Source organism: Neofelis nebulosa, chromosome 3 (assembly GCF_028018385.1).
Source record: "Neofelis nebulosa isolate mNeoNeb1 chromosome 3, mNeoNeb1.pri, whole genome shotgun sequence".
NCBI classification, from domain to species: Eukaryota; Metazoa; Chordata; class Mammalia; order Carnivora; family Felidae; genus Neofelis; species Neofelis nebulosa.
The window spans coordinates 116411031-116430841 of record NC_080784.1 but is presented as its reverse complement, the minus strand read 5'-3'; the positions used below and the strand labels follow the sequence as shown (position 1 = coordinate 116430841).

The following is a 19811-nucleotide window of genomic DNA, read 5'->3' as shown; positions in this document are numbered from 1 at the left end:
TGTAAGAGCTTGGTTTTGCTTTCTAACTGGCCACGTCAACTGGAAGCAAAGAGCCAGAGGCTTGCTGATACCTAATGACTCCATCTGCTCTCAAGGCACAGAACTCAGAGCGAAGATGAGGCACCAGTGGCAAGCTCGCAGGGTGGGCATCAAAGCCTGTACAAAACACCATTGTCCGTGAGACCCCTGGGCACAGATGGCTCCCTAACTCCAAGAGGGCACGGCTTCGGAAAGACCCTCAGTCCCACGGCCGGTCCCGGAAGTGTTTCCAGCCCCATGCTGCAGCGCTGTCAGGAGGCTGCGTGAGCACCAGGGCCCCGGGCACCCAGCCCTTAGTTAATAAACAGCCCATCAGGCTCCCGAGCATCACCCTCAAATGGAAAGCTAGAGATGTAAAGCTAAGCACTGTGCAATTAACTACTGCATTCTATACTGTACTAGAAATTACCTCTCCCACACACCTCTTGGCCCCAGGGAAACAAAGCCTCAAGTAAAAAAACACATTTTAATCTCAGGTTAGCAAGTATACAAGGTAGAGATTACACCAATATCCAAAACCTTAAGTTTTTGTGAGTATGTCTGTATGTGGGTATCTGTGTGTATCTCTCTGTGTTTAAAAAGGTGTTGTTTTAAAGATAGTTTGTTCTTTTAAACTAGCTCTTTGATGTTATACAGTCAAAAGGAGTATGTTGAGATATCATAAAAATCTTTTCAATCTATGTAATTTTAAGATAATGGGATTTTTTCATTTGTTAAAGTAAATATTAATAAGCCAATTTGTAAAGGTATGTTTTTACATTAGTAAACTTGGAGTGATAATTCTCTCCAGCTTTTCAAAAATTTTAATTCTTCTGTAACTCCCATGAATCTTGATTAAGTAAGGAAGGAAGGGAAGTTCAGTATTTGATGACAATCTCTGACTTCTGACAAACTCTCGAGATGTTACATATTCCAAATAAACTTGGACCCAAACACTGGAAATTCCCAGCAACTTGATCACTGTTCTATCAATTCCCCTCATGGCTACACAGCTCAAGGGTTACTTACTCCGAAAGGCTTCCTTGATCTCACTCCGATGTAGATACTTCTTGTTCTTATTTTAACATAATGTATCCATCTCCTTCATAGCACAGAATGTATTACTTTATAATTCCTATCTATTTTTATGTCTTTATCTTCTGAAACTAAAAGCCCCTCCAGGAGGGGACAGAGTCCATTTGCCAAGTGCCCCACTGCTTAGTGCCGTTTCTGACTTGCAGTGGTCCTCGCTGGGTGTTTGCAGAACGAATGAAGAAATGACTGGCATTTACAACAGTGGCCTAGAGCTGGACACAGCAGAACGTGTGCAGGCTCATTCCCCGAGGCCCTGGACTTCCAGCATTCCTACAAGAGACAAGTTCATCCTAAAAGCTCAGGATGAATTTGGCTTTTTTGGAAGACCACACAGCTTGGGAATCACCTCTACCCTGAAAGAAAGTCTTTTGTGCAGCCCGTTTCTAATTATCCTAAAAGTCACTGCAAAGTGTTGAGACCAGTCAATGCTCATTCGTTTCAACTGATTTCACCAGAGTGAATACGTGTATAAAGCGTGCAAGTGGAAACACACGGGAAGATGGGGACACAACTGGTATACGGGGAACTGTTAAAAGGCCAGTTATGTTGGGCTGCAGGAGACAGCTGCAATGGTATTTCGCACCAAAAACATGAAAGCAGTAAATGAAACGTCTATCTTTCAAGGAGCAGAAATACAAATTTTCAGAGGGCTTTTTTGTTCCCTTAGGAAAGATTTTCCTTATTAAGTGGGGATATTTTCCCTACAGTTCGTTGTCCTATGCTAGTTCAGAGGCAAGAGAGTTCTCTCGCCTTTGTGCTCCATGCATGGTCATCTGAGCTCAAAGATCTAATTTAACAGGACTTTTCTTTTAGGAGGCCAAGAGAGGGTTAAGTTCCACTGTGTACCTAAGAGAAATAAACCCTCTCAAAATACATCTTCACATTGGAGTCACGATATCTTCCCCTCCTGGGTGCTGGGTTCCATTAGCTCCACCTCACTGGAGAGGAGATCAGGAGGGATTTAGTTAATACTCAGCAACTTCCCTCCAAACCAAAACCAGTTGCCCGAGATTTCACGCCCCGTCGTTGGCAGGATCAGCTCTTATCAAACAGTTTATCTGTCACTGGCTTGTTTCTAAGGTGAAGCCAGCACTAGTGTGGATGCAGTCTGGCCAACAAGGGGCTCACACCAGTGGAGAACCAGATTCCCTAACCAGAGGCGGTCACGCTGGGTGGAGAAGGGGAGGCTGGAGATGATCTACACAGGAACTGAAAAATAGCCACGCTGTCTACATGTCACTTTCAAGACCGTACAGGTGCTTTAGTAAGTTCTGTGGAACCACTCCCAGAACGGGGACTACAAACCTGTAAACATAAAGGAGACTTGAGTCTCTTCAGCAACACTGGGAGGCAGTGCAGACCACAGAAGAGCAAAGCAGACCAGGAAGCAGGGCCACGGACACAGGGTGTCTCAGAGGCCTAAGGACCCAGCACTTTCACTGGAGTGGGGAACCGGAGGTCTACTGGCTTTAAAGGACCTGCCCCAGGCCACACAGTTCAGGAAGGGGCTTCTCTCAGAGCCTGGGTGGCCTTGTTCTCAGTCTAAGTGCTTTCCACAGCACAATGCTCAGTTCCCCGGGTCGTTTCTCAGCCACTGCTCTGGTTTTCAAGGATAGCAGGTCGTTATTGGTATCACCTTCTCAGAAGGGCCTTCGTGAGCATCACACCCAAAGCAGAACCCCGCCCAAGTCAGTCCCGGTTTTATTTTTATTACTGCACTCCTATTTTTCTGTTTACTTTTTAATAACCACCCTCAGCAATGTGAGCACTACAAAAGCAGGGACTTTCTCTGCCTCACTCAACACTACTTTCAGGTCACAGGATGCTATCTGGCATTAGTTAGGGGCTCAGTAAGTGCTCAACGTTGACTAAACAAGTCAACTACTACCCTTACAGGAGTTTCTGAATTCCCAAAACAAAGGGGAAGAGTGGACAGCACGGATACTACCATTCCTGATTTCCTGAAATCTTTATGAATGCAAATCAGAGCTCTTCTCTGCTCTACAATTCTTATCAAATGACTGCCAGTGCTGCCTTCAGAAGGAGGACAGTGTGGAGGACAGTGACTTCAAAGGCTGTGGGACTGGCCCAGCAACAAGAGAAACACTGGGGACTCTGATTAAGTGAAGGAAGTGGGGTTGGGGAGGGGGGGGGGGGAAGGGGTAGGGGGCACTTTGCTTTTTTTTCTGGGCTAGAGTAGAAAGGACACTTTAACTTTTAGAAAAAATACGGAAGTGACCGGAAAGCACAATGATAGCTATGGCATTAAAAAAGGATGTGTGAGATAAATTGTAGGACTCAAATATACTCCACCTAGTCTAAAATACTATATACCATGTTAATCGTTAAGGACACAAAACCAAACTATGAAGTATAGAAGCATATTTTTTGCATGATTTTTAACAGAAATGGCATTAAAGATTTTGGTGCAAACAGAAGATGGAGTGAATCAATGAATGTCAGTCCTCAGCACACTGCACTTGTGAGGGTTTTTCCATTTAGAAGCAGAGCATAGAAAGGCTGCTGTCCATACCCTAAGGGTTAGTGATTAAAAGGACAACGTTCTTTAAAAAGAAAAAAAGGGGCGCCTGGGTGGCGCAGTCGGTTAAGCGTCCGACTTCAGCCAGGTCACGATCTCGCGGTCCGTGAGTTCGAGCCCCGCGTCAGGCTCTGGGCCGATGGCTCAGAGCCTGGAGCCTGTTTCCGATTCTGTGTCTCCCTCTCTCTCTCACCCTCTCCCGTTCATGCTCTGTTTCTCTCTGTCCCAAAAATAAATAAAAAAACGTTGAAAAAAAAAATTAAAAAAAAATTAAAAAGAAAAAAAAAAGAATGCAAAAATAAAGTACAAAAGCATGTGTATGTGCTTGCAACCAGAATACCTTTACTACGACACAGGGCCTGCGACTGTCCTCTCTGTGCTCTTAATGACCAAGCCGGGAGGCCAGCTCAGAAGAGGTTCCTCCATGAACAGCCATTAAGTGGAAGTAAACATGGACATCGTCTGTGATACTGGTTTTTGGGTCCCTTGGTTGGTCATCTATATGAAGGGCAGATCCTCTTTTCAATCAGGGAGAAGGCTGCCACTCAGTATTTAGAAGCATTTTGATATCATTAAACTATAATGATGGCATTGGAAGAACCTGGGGAATCTGAAAAAAGATCATGAAAGTTTCACAGAGGAGAGGGCAACTGAGGTAGGTCTCAGTGAGGGGTAGAGGGAAGAAGGAAGGCATATATGATAAACAACCACAGGCCCTAGGTGCTACTCCCGTTGTACAGTTGAAAAGAAAGACTGAAAAGCTGAAGTAGATTGCCCCGGCAAACAGCTGACTGAAAATTTCTATTTGGCATCAAAATGTCTATGACTTTCTTTGGAAAAGTCCACTGAAATTTCAGCACCAAAGCTAAGTTCTACAAGATGAAGGAGGGGGTCATCTGGTTCTAGCCAAGAACCAAATCTCTCCATGCTAACGCTCTCTCGTGAGAAACACTGCACATGTATCCCTTGCGTGGCAGGGGAAAACAGGCTTTCCAAGCACAGGGACAGCATGTGCAGTGCCCGCAGTGTATGTGGGGGAACTGCTAATAATCTCGTTTGAACTGAGCACAGGACTCATAAGGGCTAGGTTGCAGATGAGCAAGAGGGACCGAAGGGAAAACCCAGGACGGGGCAGAGTAAATAGATCCACGCTGAGTGGTTTGCACTTTGTCAAACAAAAAGCACTGACCATTTTTTAAGTTGGGAAGTGACACAATCAATTCGTGTTTTGGCAAAAACCCCCCAGGAGCAACACGGAAGATCAACTGGCAGAAAAGAAACCTGGAGGTGGGAAGATTTCTGCAAAGGCTATTCTAATAATCCAGACGGCAGGCTTGAGAACCTCAGCAAGGACTGCAGCCATGATGAGTTAAGAGGGAAGATTCAACACAGGCCAAAAATATCTGTAGGACCTGGGTGTGGGCTGCTGGAGAGGGAGCAGAATCAAACGTAGCTCCTCTGGGAAGAGCTGTCACTGGGAAAGAGGTCAATGGGCTATGAATTCAAAGGTCAGCTAAATTTTAAGGTCAGTTTACAAAGCCAGGTTCCCACCAGGGCTGGTGGCTCAATCGATCAAAAGTATGGTCACTACAATAAAAAGACAAAAACAAAAACAAATCGACAACTAAACATTACCTATAAATACTTGACCAGGATCTAGCAATGGTTACCAACAGAGAAAAGAGCCTGATAGCAGAATAGAGTTAATCAAGTCCCCACCCAGATTTTTAAATAACAGGGAAAAAAAGAAATACATAAAGTCCCTCCTTCTCACTAAACACAGATATATTACTTTTAAGTATCTGTATATCATCTCAACTGAGAAGTCTCTACGGAGCAAAACCTTCCAGGTCCTGTGCCAGAACAGGTCTGGGTGCCTCACGTGCCACCCAGGGCTTTTCAGAGTAAGAGGGCGTTTTGCTTGCTGGTTCTGTGGTTTGTTTCTTAGAGCAGGCAGATTCGCCACTGGTGGTCAGTGCGGAATGGTGAAGAGTTAGGGGAAGGGGAAGAAAGATTAGAGGGGCAGAAGGGGAAGAAAAAAAGAGAGAAATGCATACCATATTGCAAAAACATAGCCGGTATAAAAACCATCAGATTTTTTTAAGCGCTAATTTGATTTTGGTGGGGTTTCCTCTTTAAAGGAGCAGAGTTAAATGCATCAGTATGAGCAAGGAGATTCACAAGCAAGTGCCTCTGTTTATAACTAACGTCAGCAGTAGGACCAGAGAGTCGTTCTTACCATGTTTCAGATGTAGGCAGCTGTCATTCTGGGACCTGTACCTGCAGAAAATTGTGTCTTTAACAAATTTTTACTGAAGAGGTTTTTGTACATTCCAAATACGTAGTAGCTACAACATCAGGTGGGCTCGTTTGCTTTACTTTCTATGGTTCTTATACCAGCCATTTTCATTTGTGCAGTACAAGTAGTGGCCTTACTTTTAATGAAAGAAAAAAGGGGAAATAAATAGGACCTCACTCACTGATGCCTTGAATGAATGTCCGGGAAAGATAAACCCTGCTGTCATCATGTTTTCTACTTTCAGAAAACCCAAACCACAGAAAAGGTAGCATATTATAAAATCAGGATAAAAAACTGTTATTTCAAGGAGTTGTGCAAATGGAAACACAGCAGAAGTGCTACGGAGGGTACAGACAATAAAAGCCAAAACAAGACAAAACATCAACAGGATTCCAGGTGAACAGGGTTTGGGGAAGGAATGTGTAGACGTACCTTAACGCACTCACATTGAAAAGAAAGGTCTTTTAAACATCTTTAAAGCATTTCAGGAAGGAAAGCAGAGTTTAAAACATCAGAGGTTACAGTTGCAGAACAAAAGCAGTGTGTCGAAGATGCCGACTACTTTCAAAGGTATTTGTCAGAAGCAGAGAATTGACTAGAAAGTCACATGGTGCCTACCTGATGTCGACTCCTGGAGTTTCTCTCTCTTCCTCTTCTTTTTCTTACCCTGGAAGAAGCCAGGCACATGGTCATGTTACACACTGGACTATGAACACATGGACGAACGGGATACAAATGTACAAAAGGCAAGAAGACAACCAAGAAGGGTGCCTCATTCTCTCCCTTTCCCATCTACACCTAGACACACAGACCGAGAGAACTAGAGAAAACAAACTGTCACCTCTTTGTGACCTTTGTCCCTACAGCTTCTTATTGAGTATCAGTACTGACAGTGGAAGTGGTTTCCCAAAGCCACGCCAGGCTGAGGAGGTCCTAGGGCCGTGGCACCAGATACCCGTTCAGAGAAAGCCCACTTAAGGAGGCATCCTATCACTAACCACCACGCTGGGAACCCACTTCCGGCAGTGTTCATGATCAGTCTTCCTTACGGTGAATTCTACCATGTAATTAAAAGTACATGCTATTAGCTGAGGACCTCTTGTCCCCACGGCACAGGCATGACATGATCAAGGATAGCGGCAGCAAGGTAAGATAGAACCTGAGAAAATGGAAGGTAATTTCAAAGGCAGAATTTCTGGCAATCAAGGACCTTGTTTCCTAAAACAGACACGAAAACGTGCAATCTTAAATACATTTGCAAAATCACCTTCACAGATTTACAATTTTAAGTTCCATTTATACTGGTCTACTCTTGTTTTTCTTCATGATTTCCCCTAAAACATCATTGTAATAGGTAGGGCAGAGACACAGTATCTGTTTGATTTACGTGAACAGTAAATGGCCAACCTGGATTAGGATAGTACTTTCAAGTAACTTTAACAGAACACATATCTCATCCAATATCTCTATCTTATGGCTGCCGTAATAATCACATGAACATGGAACAAAACATAAAACTCTAAGATTACACTGAACATACTATGTGTCTATATTTTTATGCATCTCAGGATAATTTTTCTTCGTGTCACATGACCTTGACCACTGAGGCTTTAGAGCTTAGTAAGGCTGACTCACACTGTCCTCACAAAGAGCAGAGATTAGCGACCCTGGAAAATGGCATATCGGAAATAATGGAGTTCTTGTTAACATTATTATTAAAGTACTCTGGGAGAAGGGGAGCAGACAGAGGGAGAGTATGCTTCTCCTAGGCTTCCCCGGTCTTCATTTCAAATGGCGTTACTATGGTTTTCAGAAAATGCTATGATGTTGCTTCATGTGTCAGGAACTTCCTCCTCCCTTTCTCCTCCTAGCTCCCGTTTGCCCTTTAACATCATCTCAAGTGCCAGCTCTTCCAGGAAGCTTCTCGGCTCCACCCCACCTCCCTGTCCCATCCGCCCCTCCCCTCCCCCCTCCGGCAGACCTCACCTCCTCCCAATGCCATAACTGGCTGTGTCCCTGAGCCTCCCTCCAGACGGCCCCTGGCTCCAGATCACAACCTGAGTGTGTCAGCCTCCTCTGCAGCCCTGTGTATGTCCAGCATGTGTGACTGTGGCCTGAGGTGGAGGACTGCCAATGCTTTGTGAAATAGCCTCTACTGTAGTCTAGGTATAAACCAGTGTTATGAGAGAACCAACATTTTATGGTAGACAAAAAAGACCGGAGTAGTTTGGATGTACTCGTGTCAACTTACACAAAAAAACTCATTTGTGTGCGGTAAATATAAAAATATTTTTCATTAAAATATTTAATTATAGTTAATACTGGGATTATGAAGCATTACATTTAAAAGCTCTAATAATACAAATATCTGACTGAGCTCACCTAAGAAAATATGTGCACTGCTGATTTATGAAGACTTCAGTTATAAAATCTATGATGCTGTAGAATAGAGCATTTTAATATTAAATAGTTGAGACATAATATTTAATGTGATCTCAGTAAGGATACGGATGGCCTTCTGACACTAACTGCTACGATACAAGACATGTATCTTGTTTAGACTCCATTTCTATGTTGTTATTTTAAGAATAATTAGCTAAAGTGCTATCATTTGATTGACTTCTGTTTGCCTTAGTAATTAATAGGCTTATTTTTATTGTTATAAAAAATGATGTAACAAAGCTGGGTTTTCCCTTCATTCCGGGGGATCCCAAAATCAAGTTATGTGAAACAATTTCCTTTAAAAATTCTGCAGGAGAAAATCTTTAAAGGTAAATTCACAATATACTGGATTTCTTCAACACTACTTTCTTCTCATCTCTCCATATGGACAAAAGGAGAGCGAGCGAGAGGGACAGAGTATGTATGTGTTCATCTCTTTTTAAATAAGCTTTATCCTTTACCTAAGGGTCAGAAACAGAAACTTCACTCAAAGACATTCAACAAGCAGTGCTAAATGTATACAAATCCACAGCACAGCTCCTCCGTGGGTCACATCTGTCCAGAAAGATGCTAATTACTGCCCCGAAAACAGAAGTACGGTTCAGGGGAGAGAACTCTTGCCCTAAAGCAGTCTTCTTAAGGCCCCGGAAAGACTGTGCCAGTCTGCTGCACAGAAGGCAAACTGCACAGATTCTGACAGTCTGGGAGGGCTGGGTATAACCAGCAGCTTAGCCACTACCTGGCCCTGGACCAATGACTTAACCTGTCCGACCCCTCAATTTCCCTCATCTATGAAGTGCAATAACACTGTTTATCCCCCTGAATTATTATGAGGATTAGAAAACATCACAGAAGACACTTAAGACAGTTCTGGACAATAGGCACATGGCAGTTAGTACAACGACCAGACTGCAGCTCACGAGGGTCCGAAGAGCTGCTGTTTCCAAGTAACAAAGAGCATGGCCCCTCCTTTCTTCGTCATGGTCGCAGCCACCGTTCAAGCTCCACATCCCCACCAGCAGTGACTTTTTTCAGAGCACGTTGCAGGAAATAAATGTGTTCCCTAAGTCTTGGTGTCCCATTTTATGGGACGTATGACCTCAGACATGCAGCCAACAGGACCATCGCCCCCAAGGGTCACACGTTAAATTAGATATCGATTAACGGCTTCACCTTCACGCTTTTTAGAAGGGACAATTCCTAGACCGAATATTAAAACTGTCCTAGCTGGCTTTTCTTTTTTTTTAAATTTTTTTTTTTTTAATGTTTGTTTATTTTTGAGAGAGAGGATAGAGCACAAGCCGGGGAGGGACAGAGACAGAGAGAAAGGGAGACACAGAATCCAAAGCAGGCTCCAGGCTCTGAGCTGTCAGCACAGAGCCCAATATGGGGCTCAAACTCATGAATGATGAGATCATGACCTGAACCAAAGTCAGACGCTTAACCGATTGAGCCACCCAGGCGCCCCCTGGCTGGCTTTTCTAATGCCAGGCTCACATGGAGCACGAAAGTGATCTATAAAATTTTAAATTAGGAGCTTAAATAATCAAAACTGTTCCCTTCCATAAAATATAAAACTGAAATATATAATTTATAATACACTTTCTCAGTAATAGTCTTGCTATATCAAGACCACGTTAGTAAATTGTTCAAATTCTAAAGTAATAAAATAACAGGCCCTATAAATGGGGTAATTTTGGCCAATTAGTACAACTTAAAAAAATATAATACCTATTTTCCATCTGAATAAAATACATAATAGATATCAAGGTATGTTAAAGTGAAACAAAAATTTTTTTTAATTTTATTTTTGAGACAGTGAGAGAGACAGAGAAGAGAGAGAGAGAGAGTGAGCATGAGCAGGGGAGGGGCAGAGAGAGAGGGAGACACAGAACCTGAAACAGACTCCACGCTCTGAGCTGTCAGCACAGAGACCAACACAGGGCTTGAACCCGTGAACCGTGAGATAATGACCTGAGCTGAAGTCAGACACTTAACCGACTGAGCCACCCAGGCGCACCTCACCTCAAACTTTTTTTAATCCAGTTTTGATTAGCCTGTGGCAAAACAGTCACTTGAATATATTCTTTTTAAGAACTGTAAAATAATATCCTTCTGAAAAGAAATTTGACAATAAGTGTCAAAGAGCCTTTAAAATATATTAACAATTGCACTACTGTGAATCTATCCTACAGAAATAGCAGCCCTAAACACAGAAAAAAAAACCTGTTATGCATGGATACCTTCATTGTAGGATTATTTCCAATCACCAAAAAAAAAAAAAAAAAAAAAAAGCAACCTAAATGTTAAAAAACAGGAAAAAATTGTTAATTGTGACATTCACTCAAAATACTATATACCATTAAAATCAATATGTAGAAACACTATGCCATAACAGAAAAATGCTTATTATATATAAGAGCAAGCATGACACAAAAGTGTATGTTATACCCACACATACTTACATCCAAGTAAAAAAAAAAAAACATATACGCAGAAAAAATACCTGGAAGATACCGTAACTAGTCATTACTAATGTTGCCTTTACACGAGGAGATTATGTGCTTTTTAAAAAAATCTTTTTCAACATTTAATGGGAAGGTTTTCTTGGATTAAAGTTTTACCTAAAAAAAATGTACTATATAACCAAAGAAAAAAAATCATGATCGCTCAAAGCTTGCAAATATATCCAGGAAATCTTTATTATAAAGTTCACTAACTTCCAAAAATAGGAAATAGTACCAGCAATACATATACAGTAGTCCCCACCTGCCTGTAATTTTGCTTTGCATGGTTTCAGTGGCCCCGGTCAACCAGGGTCTGGAAGCAGACGGTCTTCCTCCAGACATAGCGTCAGAGGGTCAACAGTAGCCCAACACAACATCACAGCCTAAGTCAGTCACCTCGCTTCATCCCATCACACAGGCATGTTGTCATCTCACATCATCACAAGGAGGGTGAGTGCGGTACAAGATTTTTTGCTAATCGCTCACTGTGCCTAATTTACAAACGTTATCATAGGTGTGTATGCACAGAAAAAAAACGTATCTACAGGGTTCAGTACTATCCGTGGTTTCGGGCATCCACTGGGAGTCTTGAAACGTATCCCTGTGGGTAAGGGGGGATGGGGGGGCTACTGTACTCTGAAACACATTTCCCTCACAAAAGTTGCCGAAAGAAAGAATGGATGAGAGGAGAGAGCTGTTGGTAGGATGAAGAAAGAGCTTACATAATTGTCTCTTGCAGACCAGCCTGGATAGAGCTGCATATGTAGCTGTCTTTCCTTCCGTGCTAATTCATAATATTTAGCCTGCTCTTCACGGGAGAGGGCATGCCACTGAAACAAAAAGAAGAAGAGAAAAAAAAAAATTAAATGAAAGTAAAATAGCAACAATATTATATATTTCATGTTTCAAACATTCAAGAATGAAGATAATAAGCACTTAGACTCTGATTTATTTTTAAATGGCAGAAGAGCAAGAGCGGCAGAAATCCACTTGGGAGTCTGGTGGCGAGAGTGAAACTCAAACTTTGCTCTCTCTATCCTGTTCTCCAGTATCACATGAAACACATCAAAGGCAATTAAAGAATCCGAAGTAAAATGATCTGTCACTCACCCTTTCTCTTTTCCAATATAAATTGGAGAGAACTTTCACTGGTGACCTCAACACCCAACTCAGCCCTTTCTCATAGTTTGTACCATATTCTGATATTTGAGACTGAGTACCATGTATTTATGCAAAATGTGATAAGTTCCAGATGTCTTTTCCACCCAGATGCATCATCACCTCACACGGACACTTCCCACTCTGTCATATGAAGAGTCTGAAACCTCCATCCTATGATCCAGTCTACAAAGCAAGACCTCAAGTCAGTCTGTATGATTCCCCTCACCCTCTCCTCATACTTGTAGAAATCCCACTGTCTAGAGGGAGCACACGGACAACCCCGTACAACTGCACGTGTACTCCTTACGGCTATGGTTTTAGCTTCCTTCTGATGGGAAGCAAGGAGCATTGTCCAGGGTTATTCTGCCATCTAGAATCTGACCCTGTAGTATCTAATTTAAAGAACGTAAGGGCTGATACCCTGCAAACTTTCCATGTCCCTTTTAATAATTGCCATAATTATGTATCACAGAAAAACAGCTTATGTAGGCAAGGCATCCGTTTGGGAACTTAAGTGGCTTATGTTTGCACACAACTTGCTCCAGGTCCCCTGGCAGGCAGTTTTCAAGTATTTTCCCCACTTCTTCAACGCCAGGATTTACCAGTGAGCCTTCTGGGAGGAAGAGCTGGGCACTGGAGGGACCAACTGGCCAGAGGGGATGGCACAGAGGCACGGGAGAACAGACCTGACCCATACCACGCACGCCCACGCTCTGGGTTAGCTCCCGCCTCCCCACTCCTGCTCACCTCCAGTTCTAGGGTGGTAGGAGATTCGTTCTCATTCATGGCTGCCCTATTGATTTTAATTTCCCTGTCATAGTTTTAAAAAGTAAGAGAAAAGAAAGGTGTGGCTAAACTGGGGAAAGAATGGAGGAGTGAGGGAGAGAGGCGATGAGAGAGAAAGAGTTCTCCTGGAAGAGACTAAGTCCTCCTCAGTTTGGACCCGGCTCCTGCGATAAGGCTAGGCAGCATTCCTCAAGGAACAAACACCTGCTGCTCCCACTTCCTAAAAGACCAGGAACCCAATCTCAAGAACACTTCAAGCACCTTCTGCCACATCCCGTCCACCTCCCACTCCAGCCTCGGGCACAGGCAGTGCCCAGGGGCAGGGCAGGGGATTCTGGCTCCTCTGGAACCAGTGCCTCTGTGCCTGGGCCTCTGCGTTGGATAAGGCAGACGGCTTATTTTTTAATTGCTTTAGAGGTGCCGAGTATCAAGTAGCTAAGAAGCATGACTCACAGCAGGACTTGGTCCAGCTTGAAGGCAAATCAGGTAGTATGTTTTTCTTTTAAAAAATGATGGGGGGTGGTGGTGGGACAGGCACTGGGGAGGTGGCAAGAAAAAAAACAGCCTGAAAAAAGCTACGTGAGACACAGTTCTTTGTACTAGCAGAGTAAGCACAATTAGCAAAATGAAGCCGAAGAAGGAGGCATGTCTGGGGCAATAGTGTGAGTTTGAACCAGGCTTCTACCAACTGCTGGCTTTCCCAAGTCTGGAACACTGACCCAGTGCTAGAGACTTACACAGGAAGGGAAACCAAACTGGACACAGTGGAAAAGATCAGCCTTGACTATTTGTTTGTTTTTGAGAAAAGACTAACCATCAATATCTACACAGTTCTGGTGCTAAATATGATTGGCCAAATGTTAACCAAAATGTTAACCAAAAAGGAACAAACAGGGAGACAAAAAGGGGGAAAAAAAAAGTAAAAGCATACTTTTTATAAATGTGTTTATTCATTTGACAAGTCAGAGTGCTCTTATACCAATGTAATATATATCAGTATAATTTCACATAGTTTATGGCAGCTTTATAACTTGCTGAGAAAACCTGGAATAAGTTTTATAAAACTTCTCTCTCAAAATACGTATGGAGGTTGGGTCTTCCATGAAATCAACCAGTTATTTTTCAGCCAAAACAGGACACAGGTTGACAAAACTGAGCAAAATGCAAGGAGAAAAAGCAGGCCACAAACTATATACTTGAATTTCCAATTGCTTTTAGTTCCCTGATATTTCTAATGCATAAAATCTACCCACATATAAGAGACCATTTACCAGAGTAAAATGGTAGGTAAAGCAATGATGTTAAGGCTTTATTAATGTAAACGAAAACAAAAAAATCTAGTACAAATTAGAAAGATAGTCTTTCTTCATAGGAATTTCTGCAACACAATGAGGTATAAAAATACTTTTCTATGTTTTGCTTACTGAAAATTTGAGTTAATCTTTTAAAAAACCAAATTTCATTCTCAAGATGTTGTTGGGAAAATACTCATTTAACTTGGAAAAAAAAGTTTATAGTTCCAACATAAAAAAAAGTTCTGACAATAAATTTGCAATAAATGGACTTCCTTTAACACCCTGGAAGGTCTGAAAAGGCTTATTTTAAATTAAGATTTGTACTATTATTATTTATAACATGAAAAGGAAAACCTTAATTCAAATGACTGAACATTTCTTTTTTGAGATATGTTGATGATGAATAAGAATCAAAAGATAAAATGTTCTAGGATGGATTTAAGTTCCACTTTTAAGAATTCTAATTATCTCAGTGTAAAACACATGATTTTAAAGCCAGGAACTTTAAAGAAACAGCAAGGACTACCCTGCCAGAGGGAAGTGATGAGAGGACAGAAAACCTGATCTTAATCAAAGATCTCAGAGACCTATAAATAGAAACAGGTGTCCAAATCAAAGACAGAGAGAGACCCCAAATGAGAACCATCCTTTAGGACACACGCTCTGATCTGGGGATCGTTAAGGGAGCTGAGAAAGTAGCAATTGTTGGAAACGTGCATTAAAAATAGGAAGCAAACCTCCGTATAATATCCTTACTTGCTCTCTTGAGCAGGAAAATAATTCCCACTGGAGGGCCAGGGGAACTTTAACTCAAAAAAGAAAAAAAGCTGAGAGTTTTATTCAAACTGAAAGAAGCACATCAACTCTTCTTTCCCTCTGGTTTCTTCTTTTAAAGGGTCAGGGGAATGGTCATCAGCCTTTAAGCTTTTAAGGTGAGGTTCCTCAAAGATGATGGGAATCATTTATCTGCTATGCTCTGGCTTGGGAAATCATTGTAATTATTGTTATTAAGTGTTTAAGAATCCACAGGGAGGGACAGTATTATACACAGGGCACCAAGAGAGCTATAATCTGCCACCACACCCTACCCCCTGAAACCCGGGTGTCCTGCAGATTGGAAGTAACTGCATTTTTATTCTATCCAACAGGAATCAATAATGCAAGTAAGCTGGCTTCCCTCCATCTGTTCACATGGCCTGGAAACCTCCTGAATGTCTTACGTTACAAATGTTGAAGCTTATTAGGTTTGTATCAAACATGGTAAAAATTATCCACAACAACAGCTAAAACACCAGCCTCTAAGTTTCACAAAGGCTGTCAGACCTTCTTTGCCTAAATGTTCATTTACAAATCATGAATTCCTTGAGAGGCTGCAAAAAACAAATACACGAGGTCGTGATTTAAGTAGCTATCACACATATATGAAGAGCATCAACAAATTAAAATGAAGCATTTCTAAAATTATAATTTTCCCACCATTCGTCAGATACCTAACGTTTTAAAACCATTTCAATCCTGAGAAAAGCACCTGGAAAGATTTACTAGCCTATGGGCCCGGTGGATGGAGAAAGAAAGTGTCCGTCCTAGTTGTAGCCTACTTCCTGGTATACAGGTGATCAGAAAGATATCTTGGCATGGGTAAAAGAAGGAATGAAAAGAAAAGGGACAATCCAGAAATCATGCACATATACACTTTAAGAACCAGAGAGCAATTTTTCTAGAATAAAGATTTCTCTGGCCCATATAAATTCTTCCAGTTAAAAGCTTCTGAGTAGAACAGATCCACTTCTGTCTTGGAAGGAGTGGCCACTTGCATTTGCCAGGGTTCTTCCAGAAGCTTGGCTGGTACTACATGGCCTTTCTATAGCTCCCTAGGTGGGCTAAGTGCTTTCTTGCTTCAGACGGTTGTTCACACACCTGTCACTGCACCTGGGGAGGGTCCGTCCATCTCTCCCCACTAATCACTTGGTTAACTTCTACTCCTCATTCAGGTCTCAGTTTGAATACTATTTTCTTAGAGGGGCCCTTCCCTAGCTCCCTGTTACTCTTTCTCATAGTCTTACTCTTTACGTTCACAGTATTTATCACAATTTTAATTAACCACTGGGCAATTATCTAACATCTGCATCCTGTCACAAACCTTTAAGCTTCATGAAGACAAAGACCATATCTATTTTATCCAGCAATTATTATCTAATGCCTACCAGAGTACCTGGTACATGAAAGACACCCAATAAATGATAACAGGGGGAATGGTTAACATTTACGGGAGGTTTTCTATGTGCTACGTACAATCTAAGTTGTTTACAATGCACTCTATCATTTAATTCTCCAAAAGATTATTAGCCTATCTTGTTCTCTCTGTTACTTACCAAAGTGGCTGGTGATTATATAAATACATTCTATGACTACCTTTAAGGAAACAGTTCCAAGGTCACCATAAAAATTTACATATCTGCTCACCCCCAGACTACTTACCCTTCTGCCCAGAATCTGGTTGATAGCTGCACTTTCTTTTAGAGTACACTCAGCTACAACATTTGCTCTCATTTCTTTCATGTATAACATAAAAGCGTTCAGAGGCTTCTTAATGTGAGGTCTTTTTGGCTCCTGTTCCTTTCTCTGTTCATGCTGAGGCTTCCTAAAAGGTGGTTGGGATGGTGTGGGGGCAGGGGGTGGGGAGGGACAGAGGAAGGAAGAGATGGGAGGAGAGAAGCAGAGCACCTGTTCATGTCACCAGTCAAAGTCAGGCCAGGGATAACCCTCTAGAAGGGTTGTCAGAACAGCATTCACTTAGAAGAACAACTCATTGGGAGTAAGGATCCTTTGGTTTGAGAAAGTTTACCTATAGTTATGGAAGTGTTTGACACAAAATGTAAAAGGGTTTGTGAAGATGCTCCATCTAGGACCCTGAGGCTGAGCTCCTTGGTTATCTCAGGAAAAGCTGAACACATAGTATGGGTAGTTATTCCTCTTTCAGAATTGAGGTTCTTAACTTTTTTGGGTCAAGGGCCCCTTTGAGAAGCTAATGAAACTCTAGACTCACTCCCCCAAACAAATGCGTGTTGGCTTTGCCTACATGTGCAGGGGTTTTATGGACTATCATATGCACCCTGCCACCCCAACCTCCCATCCTAGTCTACAAATCCTAGATTAAGAAACTCATTCACTAATCTCTTCAGGGAATTTAGTCCTGCTCTAGCAGCCTGGGACAAACCCTGGCCCGACTGGGGGATCCTAGGCTTGGTTGTCCCTTTCCCTTGAATTCTGTGCTTTCGAAGCCTCAAGCAGGGTGAAGTGTGTGTCCAGAAGGAAATACATGGAACTTTCCGGTCTACTTCCCTCTGGTACCATCAGGTGCTCCCCAACAATCAGAACCCAATTTAAAACCTGGTAGTAGCTTTAGCAGCTCAAGATTATTCAATGCCCACACTCTGAAGATTACTCTGTTTTGGTGAGATTCCCTTGATCTTCTGGGGTCTGTGCTCCTTTCCAATCTTAAAATCAGCACAGTGAGAATCAAGCTGCCTAAACTCCTCAGGGGCAGAACTTTCAAGGCAGAGCTACACTGATTTTCATACTAAAAGAGAGGGGGAGATATTCAACGGTAGCAGGAAGAAATTGTGTTTAAATCCTCACGGTATCTTAAGGCATTCATAGGTGAAATCAGATGTGTACTCACACGTGCATTAGGTCACTGTCAGTGTGGGGATGTTCCTGTTTGACCTGAGGCGTTACGATAGCTGGATGAGGGATGCCAGTTGTGTGGGGACCAGGAGGACCAGGAATCATATGATGGGAAAACCTAAAAGAAGGAAAGAAAAGAAAGCATATGTACTAGTGGCTGTTGTAGCAAAACGAGGCAGAACCCTGAAACATTCTACTAACTGCTAATGACTGAGAGTGAAAACACATCTTTATACACAGGAGTATTAACTACGAATTAGAGTGGGCCAATAATTAATTTCTTTCTGTATTCAGGTGGAAAATATTTATACTTATTCCTCATATAACAGGTTTTTGTTGTTGTTGTTTTGTTTTTTCAAACTAATAGAATCTTGACATTTTTCCTGGAAGGGCTCTAGGTCCTAGAATTTAAAAAAAAAAAAAAAAAAAGAGTGACTTTTCTTGCAAAGCAGTTTTTAAAGAAGGATTCCAGTTTAGTGTAATTGCTGGAAATATAACACTTTATTAGGATTTAGCTTTTTAAATGATTTTTAAATAATAGCTAAAGACACCACATTAAAATATCACTGCGTACATTCCTAAGCAAACCACCACATTAAATAAATCTTCTCATATTGTTGGATTCTTTATTGATAGTAGGAGACAATGAGAAAACAAGGGACTGGAAGGGTTTTTGTTTTTGTTTTGTTTTTTTAAAGCCCCCAATTTAATAAAGTTGCCATCAACATCATTGAAAACAACACAGAAAGTAATGTTTGAGAGATCTAGCCTTATGGAAAATTGATAATAAAATTAAGGGGGAGGATACAGTTCTGCACCAGGTAAAAACTACACATGCTAAAGGCTTTTCTCCCTAGTATGCTAAAGAGCATAAAAAAATTTTTTTTTAAATATCCACCACCACACAAGCCAAAGGAGGGTAACTGCCATGCAAGAAAAATAAAAGAGAGTACTTTCAATAAATGTTTTGGATAAATTTGAACACCCTGTCGAAATTTTTGCTTTTCAAACTGCTTTAAAGTAAACATTATTTCAACAAGAACAATGTTCTCAGATCTTTTATCACATCCAGCACAATTAATTCCTTCATCTGGGAGGGAAAGAAGGCATTCCACTTGGATCAGAAACAAATTTTTAAAAATTAAGGAGGCATGGGAAAAATACAAATATTTGATTAAATAATGATGCTCTGCTACTTGGATCGTTTGCAACGATACACGATGCTGGTTATTTGCATGGGAGAAAATCCTGTCATCACAGAGTTCTTACGATGTTAAAAGGGGTAAAAATATATTTGGGGGGAAAGGTATTAATTTCATGCCCTCCCAACACGCTAGATTTCCAAGTTGCTGAGCAAACTTGGAATAATGATTTTTTTAAAAAGCTGAAATCCACCCCAGAACTTGCGAAGTTCATACCTATGTAAGTAAAGATTCACGACCAGTTAGCAGCCCAACAGTTTGACTTCCAGCCCAGTACGGCTAGCTCCCCTGGACAAGCCACAGTGAACACACAGATGGTGCACAACAAGTGTGTGTACATCAAGCACAGGGCACAGACGCCATCCTCTCCAGAAGCAGAAGCATTACACAGAGCAGTGTGGCATGGCAGATCTCACAGAGCTTCACTTGAACTAACATGTCCACACAGGGCCTGATTCACACACTAGGACACACACCCCGGATGGCCTGACAGCTCATAAGCGCCATTCATTGTCTTCTGACAGCCTTGGTCCAGGAAGGCTCTAGACTACCTGGGCATTTTCAAACACTGTCGCATTAAGCTGCTACAACTTTCCTCCAAGAAAGCAAATTACAGAACTCAGACCAAACCAGTCTTTATCCTTCCCCCTTCCCCCACTCCCGGAATATTTTGAATCAAACAAGCTCTTCTTATAATGTCTGCTTTCAGGACATTTCACATCCCACAGTCAGGAGGCAGTAAATTCTTCGGGACGCACAGTGTGGTGTGGCCGAGTCCAT

The 19811-nt window shown here is 41.9% G+C and overlaps 1 protein-coding gene across 6 annotated transcripts in view; it reads right to left on the bottom strand.

Moving 5' to 3' along the window:
* LEF1 (lymphoid enhancer binding factor 1) overlaps window positions 1-19811 on the bottom strand; it is a 121228-nt gene that overhangs the window by 8536 nt on the left and 92881 nt on the right. For 3 of the 6 annotated variants that reach the window (XM_058721703.1, XM_058721701.1, XM_058721705.1), the window contains 5 exons: window positions 17825-17947; window positions 16621-16783; window positions 11623-11730; window positions 6570-6618; window positions 5892-5932 (listed from right to left, as the gene is read on the bottom strand). In XM_058721703.1, coding sequence (XP_058577686.1) covers window positions 5898-5932; window positions 6570-6618; window positions 11623-11730; window positions 16621-16783; window positions 17825-17947 — 478 coding nt within the window. In that variant the 3' untranslated portion in view covers window positions 5892-5897. The remainder of the gene's footprint in view (window positions 1-5891; window positions 5933-6569; window positions 6619-11622; window positions 11731-16620; window positions 16784-17824; window positions 17948-19811) is intronic. The other 3 variants (XM_058721702.1, XM_058721699.1, XM_058721704.1) reach the window with 1 other exon arrangement.